General features: G+C 55.3%; 1 protein-coding gene across 1 annotated transcript in view; it reads left to right on the top strand.

Moving 5' to 3' along the window:
* CDH23 (cadherin related 23) overlaps nt 1-17,377 on the top strand; it is a 402,905-nt gene that overhangs the window by 30,113 nt on the left and 355,415 nt on the right. Inside the window, exons 2-3 of the mRNA XM_087432054.1 lie at nt 7,698-7,769; nt 14,133-14,210. Of these exons, the coding sequence (XP_087288180.1) occupies nt 7,703-7,769; nt 14,133-14,210 (145 nt within the window). The 5' untranslated portion in view covers nt 7,698-7,702. The remainder of the gene's footprint in view (nt 1-7,697; nt 7,770-14,132; nt 14,211-17,377) is intronic.

Below are 17,377 nucleotides of genomic sequence, written 5' to 3'. Positions count from 1 at the left end.
CCCAAATTGTATTTGATTTCTGCAGTGTGTTTCTGTATTTCTAGTCAAAGGTGAGTGCATCTGATTTTATGGGAATTCATAACAGTTCAAACTAAATCGTGGCACCCTGCTGTGAAAATCGTTCGCTCCTGAGAAACTGAAACGCCGCTCAAATGTCCAGTCCTGCCCTCCTCCCCCCGCTGTGTTCCTTCCTGTCCCCTTGCTTGCTGGGACCAAGGCACTGCCTCTCGCCATGCAGAGTGCACCCCTACCCCTGCATCTCCTGACTGGGCTACAGGGAGGGGTGGGAGACGGTGGCCGTGAGGGCCCTGCCCCGGGAGCTGGGCCCAGAACGGGCTGGTTTCCCAGAAGAGGGAGTGTGCTTTGCTCTGGTAGCAAAAGGAACACGCTTTCCAGCCTCTGTCCGGGGGACCAGGCCACCGTGGGCTTCATCTTGGCTTCAATCTGGAGGTGTTTGGTGAAACTCCTGCAGATCAGGAGGAGCTTTGCAGGGAACCTGGCGGAAGGAAGGGCCCTCCAGGGTTGGGCTGATGGCCCCAGCTGGGCAGTGGGCATCTTGTGGGTTTGCAGAACCCCTGCAGGGGTTCGCAGAGCCCGGTTTGTGTGTGTGTGCGAGAATGTGTGTGTGCGAGAATGTGTGTGAGTACATTTGGGCCCAGGCCTTTCTTTTAAACTGTTAGTCCCCTCCTCCTTGGGGAAAGGAGAGCCCTCAGTGCAGGGCCAAGCTTCAGACCTGGGCCTCGTCTCCTGGCCCGTTCTGCTGCTCATGGATCCACACAGGTGGAGGGCTGGGAAGTCCTCCTGATGATGGGCATTATCAGACCTCCTCGCCTCAGTGTGGGAAGGCAGCACAGCGGGGCTGACAGGCAGAGAGGCAGGGGCCTCTGGGCTGGGCCCCACTGCCTGGGAGGAGGGAGCTCCCTGTCCTTGGAGGGGCCTGAGTAGCAGCAGAGGGGTGCGGTTAGCCAGAGGACCATTGAGGACCCTCCCAGCTCCCAGGGTCTCCTCTGGTATTCAGACCTGGGACTGTGGGCTTCAGGGAGGCTCAGCAGAGTATAGGAAAGAACGTTCTAATCAGAGTTGTCTTTCTGTTCACAGGCTGCTGGCAACATTTTGGTAGGGTAGACATAAGCTAGGTCTCTGATTGTAAAAACATTGGGTGTTTATTATAGAAAATTTGGAAAATGCAAAAAGTTTGTAGAAGAAAATAAAATCAGCCATTCCCTCACCACTTAGATAAAACCATTGTTTCGCATAACAGTCCTATAGGTGCACACACATTCACACACGTACACATCCATACATGATCCTCGATTTGCTTCCTGTGGGCGTCCCACAATTGAACCAGTCCCCTGTTGGTGTCTGAGCTGTTCCCCTGTTCACTGCAGCAGTGAACATCTCTGTGGTTTAGTGTCCATGCACGGTGTGGTGATTTCCTCAGCGAAAGTTCTGGAAGTGGAATTGGTGGGCCACAAGGTGTACATGTTTTCAGGCTCTTCATACAATTTTCAAATATTGGTTGATTCTCAGCCAAGTTGTCTGAGCTTGGGGGTGACTCAGCCTTGGTGACCGTGTCCTCTGGTGGCTTCAGGTAGCACCTCTGTGCTGGTGACTCCCACAGTTACCTCTCCAGCCCCACCTCAGGCCTGAACTCTAGTTGAGGGTACCTGGTTGCCAACAGCCATTCCACACTCACCGTGTCAAACTGAACTTCTGATCTGGCTCCTCAGCCACCTCCACCCGCACCCTTCTCCCGTCTTGGTTAATGGCAACTCCATTCTTCCAGGTGCTTGGGCCCAAATCCTCAGGCTCGGTTCTTCCTGGCATAGCGACATCCTCTTCAACAGGAAACTCAGCTCTACCTTGAAATACACCTGGAATCTGCCAGATCCCACACCCCCTGCCAGCGTCCCTGGCCAGAGCCCCCAGTTATCTCAGGCCTACATCGCTGTGGTAGCCTCTGCACCTGTCTACCCGTTTCTGCCGTTGCCCCCTACAGTGAGTCCTCAACACAGCAGCCAGAGTGCTCCTTTAAAACTTGAGTCATTCTTGTCACTCCTTGGCTGTCTGAAGACCATGACTCCCAGTTTACTCACATCAGGGGTTTACAAGGTGCCTGGGATGGGCCCATTGTCTCTGGCCTCATCTCCTGCAACTCTCCCCACCGTGCACCCTGTTCCACCCCTACTGGCCTCCTTGCTGTTCCTCAAGCATGCCAGCACACTCTTGCCTCAGGGCCTTTGCACGGCTGTTCCCTCTGCTTGGGTGGCGTTCCTCCCAGATATCCACATGGCTCACCCTCCTGCTTCTTCAGGTGTTTATTCATATGTCACCTTCCAGTGGTGCTCAGAGCGCCCTTGCCCTGCTCTTTTCCCCTTTCCTTAGCACTCAGCATCCCCGACATGCTGTATAACTTGCTCACCTGCGCTGTCTGTATTGATCTCCCCGGGAGTGTCAGCTCCCCCCGCGGCAAGGTCTTCAGCTTGTCCTCTTCCGTGTGCCGGTGTCTAGGCCCTGGCACTCTGCAGGTCAGGTCGGGGTAGACATGTACAGTGTGGCCACACCTGGCTTGGAAGCCTCCCCCTGCAGCTCACTGGCTCTCTGGGGTGTAGGTGGAGGCTTTGATTTGATTTGGGGGCCAGTGATTCCCATGTGGGGCGACTCCTGGGATGCTGTAACGGTGCCCCCCGCCAGAGCCTCCCCTGCTGGCCCTCAGGCCCGGCCTGCCTGAGCAGCAGGTCTCCGTGGGTTGATGGCAGGAGAAGGGGGAGGCCAGTGTGGGTAGGGTTGCTGCCCAGATCTGGGAAAGGTTATGGTCTGCTCCCACCAGGGACACAGGTGTTAACCTCTTGGGGATGGTGCTGGAGGGAGGCGTGGTCTCCCCTGGTGGGCGTGCATTGTCTTCTTGGTACTGGCTCTGGAAGCAATGCCTATGAGATGCCAACAGCCTGGGAGGGCACACTAAGCAGGAACCCACCCACCATCCCAGCCTCATGCCTTCTTCCTGGCACATGCAGCTTGGCCTCCCTGCTGGCCCCTGCATACTGTGGCTGTGAGGCATGTTGGAATCCTCACCCAGGTCTCGTTCACTGGCCTCTGAGTAGAGGTAGGGTCCTGCCCAGGGCCTCCCCACCAAGGCCTTGGCCTGGGCCTTGCCCTGGGGCACATGTCTGAGCTCAGCAAAGGTTAGGGCTGAGGCTGGGATACTGGCGTTTGACAGCCATCAGAATGGGGTTCAGATCCAGACTTGACCACTTACTAGCTGTGTGACCTTGGGCAAGTTATTTAACCTCTCTGAGCCCCAGCATGTAGAGCACACTGTACATCACAGTGCCTGGTATATAACATGTGCTCAGTAAACATTACCATTGTGATTCCTTGAAATCTGTGCAGCTCACATCTCACCTCCTCTGGAAGGCCTACGATCTCTCTCTTCTGATGGCCCTGTATCGCATATTTGACACCTAGCACACATTTGCAGCCATTCTCATGGCCCTGTTTCCCCCCGAGTGCCTGGTACAAGGCTTAGCATGAAGAAGGATATTGGGAATTGGCAGCCTGAGGGCTTTGAGGCCTGGCTCTGTCTTCTGGGCAGTATGGATGTCTGAGAGATTTCCGGAAGGCTTCCTGCAAGAGTGGGCTCTAAGCTAAGTACCTGAAAGATTTGGGGGCAGCGGCTGTGACCCACCTTGTACCTCTGGGGTGGGTCTCTGGCACTTATCCCAGGCCCAGGCAGGAAGCCCAGCACAGAAGGGTGTGTGCCTGTGTTTCCTGGCCCGGTGGGGACAGTTGAGGGTTGGTGGGAGCTCAGGCCCCATCCTGAGGGTGGTGCAGCCTCACACAATGGGGAGACCATGCAGCTCTGCTGGGCAGGAGGTGGGAGGGCCAGGAGGCAGGAACAGCTGTTGCACAGGCAGGACAAGGTCAGGCTCTCCCGGGGGACCCATATTGCTCGCTAGAGTCCCGGTGCCAAGGGAATGCCAGCCGCCAAAGGCAGCATCCAGCGGCATCCATCACAACGCCCGGGCTGGAGGTTGGGCCCCAGGGTCCTCTTCGCACTGCCATCAGCCTCTGCTCTCTCTGGGCCTCGCTTTCCTCCCCATAGCCAAAGGCCAGAGGAAGAACAAGAGCTGGGGTCTCAGGGAAAACCCAGCAGCAGGATGGACCCACTTTGGCTTGGCTATTTTGTGTCATCCTTTGAAGCCTGTGCCACCTATTTTAGTGTCTGTGCCACCTTGCCCCAAGGTGAGGGTGGAGAGTCAGGATGGAGCAAAGATTGTCCCTGCTTCTGGAAGCTCCAGGAGAGGTCCTGCCAATCGTGCAAAGTTAGAGCTGTGTTTGGCTGCCCTTGACTGACAGATGTGGGGTGCCGAGGCAGTATGATGGCCTCTTAAGGGGAAAGGAGATGAACAGATATTTAAGGAGAGAGGTGGGGGGCCCAGTGTGCCTGGCAGTGTCAGAGCCTGAGCCAGCATCGTGGAAATGAGATGCATCACGCACGTGTGTGTTGCGTGCACGTGCTGCCTTCTTTGCAGACATTTGTCCTGTGTCTACTGTGTTGTGTACTGTGCTCCTGGAGGGAGGGGCTGTGCCTTCCCCTTTTACAGATTGGGAAACGGGGCGGCGGAGGTGGGGGGATCAGCAGCATGTTGTGATGGGAATAGCATAGGACTCTGTTCTAATCCTAGAGTGACTTCTCTAGGCCTTAATTTCCTCATCTGTGAAATGGGGACAATAACGTCTACGTCTAGAGATACTTTGGAGCATTGAGTAAAAACAATACATGTGAAAATCCCTGGCCTGTGGCAGTTTTCTAATAAGTGTTCATTTCCTTCCTTCCTTCCTTCCTTCCTTCCTTCCTTCCTTCCTTCCTTCCTTCCTTCCGCTGCAGACTTCCTGCAGTACCCGGCAGGATATGTGCTCTCCCCAGCTATTTGTGCATGATGTTCTTAGCAGATGTTGTTTCATTCTCATAACATCTGGTTTGGAAAGGCAGAGGGCTGGAGATTTTTTTTTAAGGCACTCACTATGAGATGTCAGGTTGTCACTTAATTGCTCTGTGCCTCGGTTTCTCCACTTGTAAATCAGGGATAATGCTAGTGATGCTGGCCAGCTTTGCAGAGTGTGGTAGGATAGCACAAGATAACAGATGGAAAGTGGTTTGCACATTTAGAAAAAGGCATCATGCTCAACCTCACTAGTAGTTAGAGAAATGCAAATTAAAGCAACAATGCCATGCCATTTGTCATGCATCCGATTGGCAGCCATTGAAAAGAGAGATCACTTCCAGGTGGGCATGGAGGCTCTCTCATTCACTCCTGGAGGGAGTGGGCATTGCCACAACCTTTTCAGAAGGTAATATGGCAGTGTCTCGTAAAAGTTTACAGGCATGCTCTGTGTTTTGTTTAATTGACTCAAGCCAGAGTCCCAAGTACAAGAGCAATCAAAGTCCCAACTCAGTTATATGCAGAGAGATGTCCACTGTGTTCCCCCACTCCCACTGCCCCGTTTCCTAATGCCTGTGGTGGCAAGAACCTGGAAGCACCCAAATGCCCAATGGTAGGGAATGTTTGTCTCTATTATGAAACATCCATACTATGAACTGTTATTTAGCTCTTAAAAAGAAGCTGGTGGATGTAGCAATGTTGACCTGAGGGGTCATCTGTGAAATATATGACATGAGAAAAGCTAGTTGCTTTTGTGTAGAGGGCGACTCTGTTATTCTAAGGATCAACAGTAGCCACGCTGCTCCACATGCGTGTGTGATGTGAATGTGTTTGCTTGGGTGCAGAGAAAGCCCTGGTAGGCCGCATACCAGGCCCAGCCTGCCCACTCTGGCTGTCAGAGGCTATATTTGGCTCACAAAAATTGAATGATTTGCCAACATTTAAAAATTGAATTCATATAAAAAGCCAAATTTCTAGCTTTTCATTGAGAAAAATGAGACGCTGTGGCCACCCTGGGCCCACATTCCCTCTTGGCTGAAACACATCAGCAGCTGCCACTTGTGGACAGAGTGTGTGGCCTCCGAGTGGTCATCGTCCGCACCCACCCGGCGGCTCCCTCATTCCTGGCCTGGCCCCTGTAGGCAGTTCAGTTTGCACCCCCGTGATAGGCTATTAACACTGGGAAACTCGAGGGGGTAGGAATGCTGCGATAGGATGGGGACGTTCGTCTTGTGTTATTTAAAAACATCCTAGAATCTTTTGTTCTTCAAATCACTGTTTCATACATAGTAATTAGGACATTTTAAGTACCATATTAAAAGGAAGACAAAAGGGCGCCGTGAGCCATTGCGTGTTGTGTGGTCAGGAACCTCCCGGTGGGGTCACTTCATTGTCCACTCAGCATGGGGCTGAGAGAGAGAGACCACTCCAGGTCTGGAATTAAGGGATCTGAGCTCTCGGCCTTTTCTGAATCTCTCACCGCTAGATCTTGCAGAGATGTGGAAGTCTCTCCAAAAAGTCCTTTCCTTCAGTTTCCTTCACCTCCCCATGTCTTTCCTGACCACTTATTGGCGAGGGAGGTGGCATGTCGACTTGGGTCCGGATGCTGTCCCACTATTCACTACCTGGGGGCTCTGAGCAAATTGTTTCCTGGCTCTCAACCTCCAGGCCCTACCTTGTGAACCAGGGCGGATAACGCCCCCCAGGCAAAGTACGCAGTAGGTGCTCACTGAAGGATGCTGTGCGAGCCCTGGCCTAGGCCCTGTGGGGATACGGAGGTGAGGGGGCTGTGTCCTGCACTGACACGGCTGACAGTTCAGTGGGAGGCAGGGATTCCCGGCTGAGGAGTGTGGCCCCTCCTGGTGTTGCTGCTGGTCTCCAGGGAGGCCTGCTCCTGAGCCACTGCGGGGTAAGAAGGAAGCAGAGGACCATGGCCCTGCTGTAGTGAGGCCAGGCAGGCCACTGCCATGGTGGGAGGGAGCAGCCTGCCCTCCCTGCCACCCTTAGAGATGGAATCTTGCCTTGCTGAGCCTCTGGCAGTTGGGCCCCAGATCTCTCTAGAGCTTAGCTCTGAGCCCCCAGAATTTGACTCTAGCTTTCCACAGACTTGCCGTGGGGCCCTGGGCAAGTCACTTCCCCTTTCTGTGCCTCCTTGCACACCGTGGCCTGCTCCTCCTTTCATATCCAAGGTTATGAGAGAATATGGTGGCTATAGAAACAGGACAACACATACTTGTGGGGCACTTAGGCTGGGGAATCAGGGGTACTGGCCTGCCCAGCCCACTCTTAGACCCCTGTCTTCCTGCTCGGCACCCATTTCCTACCCCTGTTCCCTGTCTAACCAGGCTCCATCACTCTTGGGGGATGCCATCCTGGAGGATGGAGGCAGCAGCCTGTCCTGCTACCCACTGAGCCCAGAATATGTCGTGCCCGCTGCTGAGCTGTGCCCGCTGGGCTGTGCAGCCAGCCCCCATGAGGGCAGAGAGGGCACTATTGCCCCCCAGCCCAGTTGCCCTCAGGTCACTGTGTTATACCCAGCATTGGATGATAATATAATCAATGATACAGACCCTTGCTTCTTTCCCAGTCCCCTCCTGGGCCCCACCCTCCCCCCCGTTTGGGTTGATTCCCTCTCCTCCCTTCTCAGGCCCAGTTCTCCCCGGAGCTGCAGTGGGGGAAGTGCTGGAGGGGCTTGAAGAGCAGACCCCACCAATAGGAAGTTTCTCACCCCCTCCTTCTTTGTGTCCCCAGGAGCCATGAGGGGCCGCGTTGTCACCAGCTGCCACGTAGTCTGGCTTTTTGTGCTGATTTCTGGATGCTGGGGTAAGTCCAACCCTCTGCCCTCTCCCCCTACAGCCAGCATGGGTGGCCGGGCTGCAGGGTGTGCGGGCCGCATTTGGGGTGTCTGCTCCGGGACAGGGGTTGGGAGGGGGCTGCTCTGGGACTCCGGAGACCCTGCCTTGCTGTGTGTGTGACTGGGCACACACTTCCCTCTCCGGGCCTTAGTAGCTTCTGCGGCACTCACAGGGCTGAAAATACCAGCCATCCCCAGGGCCTGGGACACCTGAGGGAAGGGAGGAGCCTTGAGAAATTCTTGAGCTCTGAGGGAACGAGGCCTCTGTGACTGTGAACTGTCCTTCTGCTGGGATGCAGGGGCTGGCCACAGTCCTATTCAGCTTCACAGCTGTCTTTTGAGCACCTGCTGTGTGACGCTCTGTGTGCCTCCTGTGCCCAACCCTGGGGGTATGGAAGAAATGACATGCTCAGGAGTTCAGAGTCTGGTGGGGCAGAAAGACACAGCTAGGATTTACTATAAGCAGTGAGAATAGAGTGGTGATAGAGGCCGTACTGGTTCCAGAGAAGCCATCAGAAGAGAAGATTAATAGGGCCTGCAGGGACGAGAGAGACCCAGCCCGAAGGGAGATGCTAATCTGGGCTTTGAAGCCTGAGAAGTGGTTTTAGAGAAGGAGAGCGAGAAGAGGGGGTCCTGGAGGAGGGAACAGCCTAAGCAAAGGTGTGGTGGCCAGGAGCCTTTCCACTCTGCAGGGACGACCGGCCCTCCTTCCCCTGGTCCTGACAGCAGCCAGATCAGCACCAGCTCTGCCCACCGAGGAGGCCCGGAAAGGCCTGGGCATTTGCCTCTCCCTTGGCCCCTGGACAGCTGGTGGTGAGGAGCAATGCAGCTCCGGGCTGCGCAGAAGGAAGGCCATGACAGCAGCACAGCTGGCACAGTGTCCGCCGGGGCCAGGGTGTCCCAGGGGAAGAGCCATGGGCACACGTGCCTGGCGACACAGGCAAACACCTTCCTGAGGGGGGCCAGCTCCTTCTCCCACTCCAGGGAGCCAGGAGCCTCTAGAGGAAGCCAGCCTCGTGCGTGTCGCTGGCATCCTGCTGCCTGAGAGTCCCTTGAGGATCCCCTCTTCTGGCCTCCATGTTTGGAGGGCTCTCTGCTGGAATGCCCCTGTGATGGGGAGCTCACTCACAGTCTCACAGGCTCTCAGGGGCAGAGCGGCAAGGGGTCTCAGACCCTCTCACAGCTCCCGGCCCACTCTGCAGAGGAGAAACTGAGGCCTGGAGAAGCATCTGGCCCAACATCGTACAAAGCAGGGCCTGGCTGAGCCTCAGTAGGGGTCTCTGATCCTCCACGGGGGCTTCTGTCAGGATCCCACCCCTGCTGGCCCCTCTCTGCCCCACTTGGGGAGGCCTCAGTGCGGGACCCCTGAGACCAGCTCTGACCCTCTGGGTTTGCTGGACGGTGGAGGTCAGGACAATCCTCAGCCTCCCCAGGGACTCTACGACCTTGGACACTCACCCCCCACCCCCCGGTCAAAAAGACATACAGATGTAAAAATAAAACAGGTGCGAAGAGCTCGGCTGCCTTCCTCAGTGGAGGTGGCAGTCTCCCCTGGAGCTCTCCAGATGGAAGGTGGCTCATGTGTCCGTGGGCACAAGGGAGCAGCATAGAGCCAGGACTCCTGGGTTCCCGCCCCACTTCTCCAGGGGGTCCCTTGGGCAAGTTTCTTAGCCTCTCTATGCTTCAATGTCCTTGTCTCTAAAGTAGGAAGGACGATGGGACTTTCCTTTTTAAGTTGTCAGATGATCGAATGAGTTAATATGTATGTCAAGCACTTAGAATAGTGCCTGGCACATATTAGGTGCTAAATAAGTGTTAGCTCTTTTATCGTCAACTGTATCTTTCTCTAGGGGGAACAAAGTGGGGCCCAGAAAACAGAGAAGCTAAGCAAGTTGCCCGAGGTCACCCAGCAATTCTGTGGCAAAACCAGCCTGCCTAGTGGGCTAGCCTGCTTTGCATGTATACATGAGGGTCCCTCTCTCTCTCATTGCTGGGCACAGGCCCCTCTTCCTGGTCCCCAATGTTGTTCCTTTGGCCTGGTGGGGCCATAGCTGACCTTAGGGACTGAATGGCACCATCTTCCCACCCTGCCTTTCTGACACCTGCCCCTGACCCCCAGCCCTTCCCTTGGCCCCCAGACCACACCACACGGTGCCTCCCCACTTTGTTTCCATCTGACCCCATGGCCCAAGTGATCTCTCCTCCCATTGCTGGCAGTCAGAGATGGCTCAGGCTCAGGCACAGCCCCCCATAGATGTCAAACCCGCTTGTTAGCCTGGCATCTCTCTGCAGAAGCTTCCTGCTCTTCTCCCCTCTGACCCCGATGTGCTCCCTGGCATTTATCATTCTTCATCTGTGGGCTTTTGGGAAGGCAGGAGGCGAAGTCCTGAGCAGGGCTGCCCGTGAGCATCCTGCTGGGTCATGCAGGCAGTCCCCAGGCACTGGCTGTGAGGGGTCCCTGACGATGCGCAGCCCGGCTTCCCCACCCGATGTCAGCTGTCAATCTGGGGCTCCCGGGGGCCATGCTGCAGCCCCTGTAACAGTGACACCATGCACAGGACACCTCTGGCAGAGAGGCAATGTGGGAGGGCAGCGAGGGCTTTTTGTCCCCATCCTGAGGCTGGGAAAAGGGGCCAGAGAAGTAGAGGGATTTGCCCAAGGTCACATAGCAGCGAGTGGCAGAGGACACAAGGCCTTGACTCTCAGAACGCAGCTCTGTACTCCCTGTCCAGTGCACGTTCCTTGTCGTGGGTCGGGTTGGGGGGAGGTTTGGGGTTCTGTCCGACCGGGATCTCAGTGAGAGCCACAGTGCCGTCAGCACTCCGTCATCTCTCGGAGGCCTGGGGAGGCAGGCTGGGCTGTATTCAGGCTGACAGGGTTCCAGTCCAGGCTCTGCCACTTGCCAATGTCCTTCAAGCCCTAAGAGGAATCCCCGGTCCCATGAGTAACGTCTGTGACTCCTGGCCTGGCGGTCCCCACACAACCACACCTGCTGCCCGGTCATTCCCAGATCAGGTCCCATGGACCTCTCCACCCCTCCACGGCTTTGCGCCCACCTGTCCCGGAATCTTTTCCTTCCACACCCCGCCTGCGTGTGAAAGTCTTTGTCATTCGGCAGGAGCAGCTCCGATGCTGCATTCTCTGTGAGCCTCCCCCTCTCCCTTCTCCCCTCAGGCCTGTGGTGGTTAAAAGCTTGATTCCTGTTCCGATGTTTGAAATATGTAAGGCTGGTGGACTCCCATCTACTTTGTAGGGAACAGTCAGTGTGAGTGGGCCGGGGAGGGGGGAGAAGGCGTCCAGGGCGGAACAAACAGTGGGTGCGCTCAGGGAATGAGCATGTGTGTGTGTCTGTGTATGCGCATGCATGTGCGGGGCATGGACGGGGTGGGTCGTGGGCGTGGGAAGCTGGCACTCCCCTTCCTTCACAGAAGTGGCCCATGTCCCCTCCCCACGTACGTCCACTCCTGTTCCTGCTTGGCAGGAGGCCTCAAGTCTCCTTAGCTTTTGCCTCAGGAGGTCACAGCCTTCGTGCCTTAAAAGTATCTTTTAAGAGAACAAGTAACCTGTCCACGCATCCTTCTCCAGCCCCCACCCAGTCCCCAGGTGCCCGCAGTGGCAGCCTGAGGCCCCAGGACCTCCGAGCGTGGTGGGCCTGTTCCGAGACACGGAGCCTGCTTGGTATGTGGCAGGCGACGCACGTCCCCGAGGCGCTGCCCGTGCAGAGCTCTCCATGGCTGATGATCGGCAGGTCCTGCAAGATAAAATTTAAAAACGAACAATGCTGCTGCAGGCCATTTTTTTCCTTGCCGTTTCCCTCCCCCAGCAGCCCGAGCCCACGCTGGATTCCCTGGGCACCCCTGAGCCTGGTGCCTGGGCTCAGCCTCCTTCCCCATCCCAGAGTCCAAGGCCCCCAGCAGGGATCAAAAGCTCTCTCCTCTGGCTGAGCAGGCGGCACCGTTATTAATACCAGTATTAATAATAGCTCCCATTTATCGAGTGCTTGCTGTGTGCCGGGGGCACGGCACTAAGTGCTTTATGTATGTAATCTCGTTTAATCCTCGGGATAGCCGTGAAGTAAGTCCTATTATTATCACTATTTTACACATGAGTAAACTGAGGCATGGGAAGGTCTTGTGGCTACAAAGAGGCACAGGAAGTTTCCAAACAAAGGCGAGGCCCTGGACCACCAGCCACTTTCTGAGGCTGTTGTGTGTGAGAGGGTGGAGGGTGTGTGTGGGTGCATATGCATAGTTGCAGTGCTCAGGGAGGGCTTCCTGGAAGAAGAGACAACTAAGGTAAAACTTAAATGATGAATAGGAATTTGGCAAGTGAAGGCAGAAAGGCCAGCAGTCTTGGCCAGGAAGTGAGAGAGAGGTCAGAATGTTTGAGGAACCAGAAATGGCATCAGCCTGGCTGTCTGAGCAGATTGGGGGTGGGGGTGGATGTGCTGCTAGTTCTGCCCCTCCCCCCTAGGAGGCATTCAGGCGGGAGGGGAAGTGCCCCTCCTAGACTCCAGCCTTCTCGCCCTCTGAGAGCTGGCCTCTGTGTTCTTGAGCCTGGCACAGCTCTGAGGGAGCCCCAGGTCAGCAGAAATGAGGGAAGGCGGGGGCTGCACCCCTGCCCACGTTCAGGGCCCCGGAGGACCCAGCAGGAGCCGCTTATGTGTGTGCTGCACAGTGTCGGCCTCTCGTGAGACGGACCGGCCACTCCCTGGTGGTCAGGGGCCAAGGGAGAACTGCCCGCACCTGCCAACTTCAGGGGTGTTTTCCAACACCAGCAACCCGTTCTCCAAGTCTCCAGACAACAACTGGGTGTCCAACAATTCAGTTCAATTCTGACGTTAACTGCCCGAAGTTAGTGTCAGATCCCACAGATTTAAGGGCTCAGTCCTACAAGACTGCCCCCACTTTAGACGCCAGTGGTGACTCCCAGGCCACCTCTACTTCTGACCAACCGTCTGTATAAATTGGGGGTTCCTACGACCCCTTCCTCCAGTTCGGTTAGCTAGAATGACTCACAGAACTCTGCAAACACTTCACTTACATTTACTGGTCTAATATAAAGGATACACTCGGGAACAGCCAGACGGAAGAGATGCCCAGGGTGAGGTATGGGGAGAGGGGTTCAGAGCGTCCGTGCCCTCTCCAGGTGCACCACCTCTCAGCACGTGGGTGTGGTCACCTGGTCTTTCTGATGACCAGCCCCATCCTGAGGCTATCTAGATGCCCCTGCTCTAAGTCACCTCACTGGCACAAACTCAGGTGAGGTGTGGTCAAAAGAGGCTCCTTATGAATAAAAAAAGACACTTGTCGCTCTGGAAATTCCAAGGGCTTTTGGAGCTCTGTGCCAGGAACTGGGGACAAAGACCAAATGTGTTTCTTATTATACCACACTACTGAAGGCCACTAGGAGAGGGCTCAGGGGACAGGTGTGGGCAGCCTCAGGGAGGCTTCCTGTGGGGGACTTGTAGTATGGGGGGCTCTTCCTAGACGTGAAATTTCTCAGCTCTTGTGGGTATCACCCTGGCCCCTTCCAGAGCCGGCCACTTACTAGCTGTGTGACCCTGGGCAAGTGACCACTTATCCCCTCTTAGCCTCCTTTTCCTCAACAGTAAAATGGGGATATGATAGCACCTGCCGTCCCGAGGGTTGATGACGATGGTCTAAGTGGCTGGTATGGAGAAGGGTTTCTCAGGTGGCCCCTGTTATTATTATTATTATTTATGCCATGGGATCAGCTGGCCATTGTTTCACACGACAAATACCTATCGAGCGCTAAGTCCCAAGCCCCGTTCTGGCACGAGGGTTGCTGCAATCAACAAAGCAGACAGCCCCTGTCGTTGCTGACCTCACATTCTGTCTGGAGCCAGGCTGCCTGCTAGAAATGCAGAGTGAGCCACATGTGGGCTTTAAAATTTTCTGGGAGCCACATTAGAAAAGAAACAGGTGAAATTCATTTTAATAGTATATTTTACTTAGCCCAATATATCCAACCATATTATCATTCCAACATGTAGTCAGTATAAAAGATTAAAGAGATATTTTACACCTACATTTTTGTACAAAATCTTCAAAATCCTTTGTGTATTTTACACTTCAGCGTGTCTCAGTGTGGACCACGGCTCAATGGCCTCGCTGACCATGCGACCTGACAGCTGTCTGCTGCATGTTGACATTATTACCCATTTGCCTCGAGGCAGGACAGGACCTGCCGGGGTCCCGGGAAGGTGGCCGCGGCACTGGACACAGCCTCAGTGCCCACTGCAGCCCCTGCTCTGCGTCTCCTTGCAGGATGCATGAACTTGCCTGACGATCTTGTCCTCTGACTTCCAGGCCAGGTGAACCGACTGCCCTTCTTCACCAACCACTTCTTTGACACATATCTGCTGATCAGCGAGGACACGCCAGTGGGTGAGTTGGCCTGAGGGCTGGTGGGCATGCTGGGTGGCACGGAGTGAGCTTTCCCACGAGTGAAGGGGACCTTAGAGACTGAGCTCATCTTCCCCCCATCGTGGAATCTCTTCCATGGCATCCCGGATCGGTGTTCACACGGCCTCTGCTTGGTTGCCTCCAGGGATGGGGCACTCCGTACTTCCCATGGTGGCCCATTCAAACAGAGGGGAGTTCTAAGTGTCAAAGAGTTTATCACGTTGAGGCCAAACTGCTTGACTTTCACTTCTGCACTGGTTTTGTCCTACAAAATGCTCGTTGGTCTTCCTTGGGAATATTTGAAGATGGAGGCTGTCGGAGAGTTTGTCTTGTAGCCTTTTGTACTTTTCTGTGATGACTGAGTTTACTGCATTGATTCTGCCTGTTTTTGTCATTAGAAAAAACTTAACTATTTAAGAGGTGATCATGAGCATCCTGGTGCCCGCCGCTCGTCCCCCAGCTCGTCACCCCATCACCCAGGCCTGTCCTCTTGAGCCCCCTCCCCAGGGGCGGCCTGACTCCTATACCTGCAGCTGGAGATCTGTGCACATGGCCCCATGGCCGTAGCTCAGCTCTAGGGACCCCGAAACTTCGCAGGAAATGGCGGTTGAACTGAACCAACCCGTCTTGCAGCTGTGCTGGTGGGAAGGCCCTTGTTCCTGTGGGCATGCGTGCGAACAATAGTGCCTGGAAGGGTCCCACCTCCGCCAACACTCCCTCCACTGTCCTCTCATTCTTGTCAATGTCATTTTGGAGAAAATGCCTGTAATCTGGGGCTTCTTAAACTCAGATCTGCCTGCTCTGTGGGTACAAGGGCAGGGCTGTGCACCAGAAGCAGCATACATCAGGGGTCAGCATGCTGCATCTTCCTGGAGCATCACTTGTACTTAGAAATGAAGCAGGATGGTTTGGAGAGGGCAGGAGTGTTGAGATATTTAACTAATAGGTAATTTTAAACACTCTTTTATATAAAACCAAATGTAGATGCATGGTAGAGTAGAGGCAAAAGTCGTCAAAGAAAATCTCTGCTTGAAAAGGGGAGCCTTAGGCAGGCCCCAGACTCTCCCCCTGCTGCTTGTGGGGGCGTGTGAGCAGCCCATGAAGAGCTCTTTCCTTCCACTCTTCCTGGTGGAAGCTTTTTGGCAGGTGGGTGTTGGGCACAGCAGGTGTGTTTCTGACTATTATGGGGATTGTCCGGTAACATTTTATTTCTAGGAATTGTGGGGGGCCTCTCTGGAGAGTGGCCACTCCTTTGGTGACTGGCAGCCCTCAAAGATCAGCACGTGAGGGTGAGGCTGGATTTGGGGGTTGAGGTTTGGGGATCTGGGTGTTTGAAGGGCCATTCAGGAAGGAGGTGGCCTTCCTCTCTGGAATGTCCTTGCAGAGACTTAGCTCACCTTGTGGGGGGTGGCGAGGGTGACTGCAAGTCTTTGGGGACCCTGCTGAGTTGTTTCCTCCCCCTGGGTTGGGTTGGGGGCTGTCTGGGGGCTCCCAGATTCATCTGTGGCTCCTCCCCACACCCAGACCCGGTGTGGGGCTGGCGCGGAGCCCCCAGAGTAGGTGCCCAGTGCCCGTGGGTGGGTAAACAAATGAATGCTAGCAGTGTTTGTCACCATCAGGGGCTCTACTGTTTTTGATTTGTTCCTCAGTTCATCAGATATCAATGGGGTGCCCCTCTGTGCCAGGCCTGGGTGCCATGGACCCAGAGAGGAATTTGACAGAAGGATAAAGAAATCAGTGTGGTGGGTAATGGGGCTGAGCCGGAAGTCTGGTTAAGTCCCAGTGGGGGCTTGAAGGAGGAGGGGTGGTCCCTCTGGGAACAGGGCAGAGGGGAAGAGGCAAGAGAGGTGTTTGGAGGTGGTGGCACTTGAGCAGAGTCCTGAGAGTACCTTCCCAGGCCTTCATACACTCCTTCCTGTGGCTAATTTTTGTAAGTGTCTATTTGAACCTCATCCTCCCGGGAATTCCTTTGTGGTAGAGGGAATATATTTGGGACAGTGGGCCATCGAGGCAGAGGTGCAGCCAGCCACTAACTGACCAGAGCTGCTGGATGGGAGAGGTGAAGGCCCCTCAGGTGAGCGGTGCTGGCTCCATCACCCCATCTGTGCCACTGCCTTGCCCTGTTCGGCCCTGAGTGTGGGGTCCTCAGAGGCCTGTGGTGCAGGGAAGGGGGTGGGGTGGAGTGGGTATTGCTTGGCCAGTGCTGAGAGTGACGAGCCCTGGGCTGGATGCCCCCGTGAGCCCTCCAGAAGGCCCTGTTCCAGTCACCTCTGGCTCTGGCTCTTGATCGTCTTCTGTAAACGCCGGCATTGACTGGCCTCCAGGAGCAACTCTAGGACTTGGCCCTATTACAGCTGCACTCAGCAGTCACAGGGGGGCATCCATCTGGGGCAGTGGGGCTTGATCCCGGGCTCCGGGGGGCTGTAGGAACGACAGAGGGCTCAGTGAGCTGGAAGACAGCTCTGCGCATCTCTCTGGGCAGGAGCTGGGGCTGGCCCATACCCTCCTGGCCTCCTCCCTTCCTTTTGCATCAGGATGGGGCAGCACAGCTCTGGCCTAAAAGTCATGAGCCTAGTTTCTATTCCTTGCTGTGTGGCATTGGGCACAGTGCCGCCCCTCTCTGGGCCTCTACCACCACATCTCACCAATGAGAGGGCCTTGCAAAGATGAGCCCAGTGGGCTTCGGCTTGGGTAACCGGCTGGCCCTAGATGTCTCCGGGCCCTCAGATGACACAGGCCTGGAGACCTCCACTGAGTGCTGTCACCTAGGTGGCTCTGGGCCATTCAGAGGGTGGATGTGGATTCACGTGGATGTGGCAAGGTGCAGGCCTCTGACAGCAGTGGCCAGGGTGAGAGTGAGGACTGAAACAGCTTGTTCAGGGGCTGGCCCTTTGCCTGCCATGTGGGCTGGGGTGGCCTGGAGACTTGATTTTGAGACTCAGCTCTCACTAACCCTTTGCTCTCTGAATCTCAGTGTTTCAATCTGTAAAATGGGGTTGGGATAGTCCCCTCTCTGGATCATTGGGATGTTTAAATACAGTACCATTAACTCTGAAGCCTCCAAGCCGGGAATGTTTTGTTGTTACTGAAAGGAGAGCGTGTGTATGGCTGGGATGGCTGGTGGGGCTGCCCCCCCCGCAGGGGGGGAC

This window comes from Ceratotherium simum, chromosome 6, assembly GCF_057802395.1.
Source record: "Ceratotherium simum simum isolate JZ-2026a chromosome 6, ASM5780239v1, whole genome shotgun sequence".
In the NCBI taxonomy this organism is placed as follows: Eukaryota; Metazoa; Chordata; class Mammalia; order Perissodactyla; family Rhinocerotidae; genus Ceratotherium; species Ceratotherium simum.
This window is presented reverse-complemented; position numbering and strand designations above follow the sequence as displayed.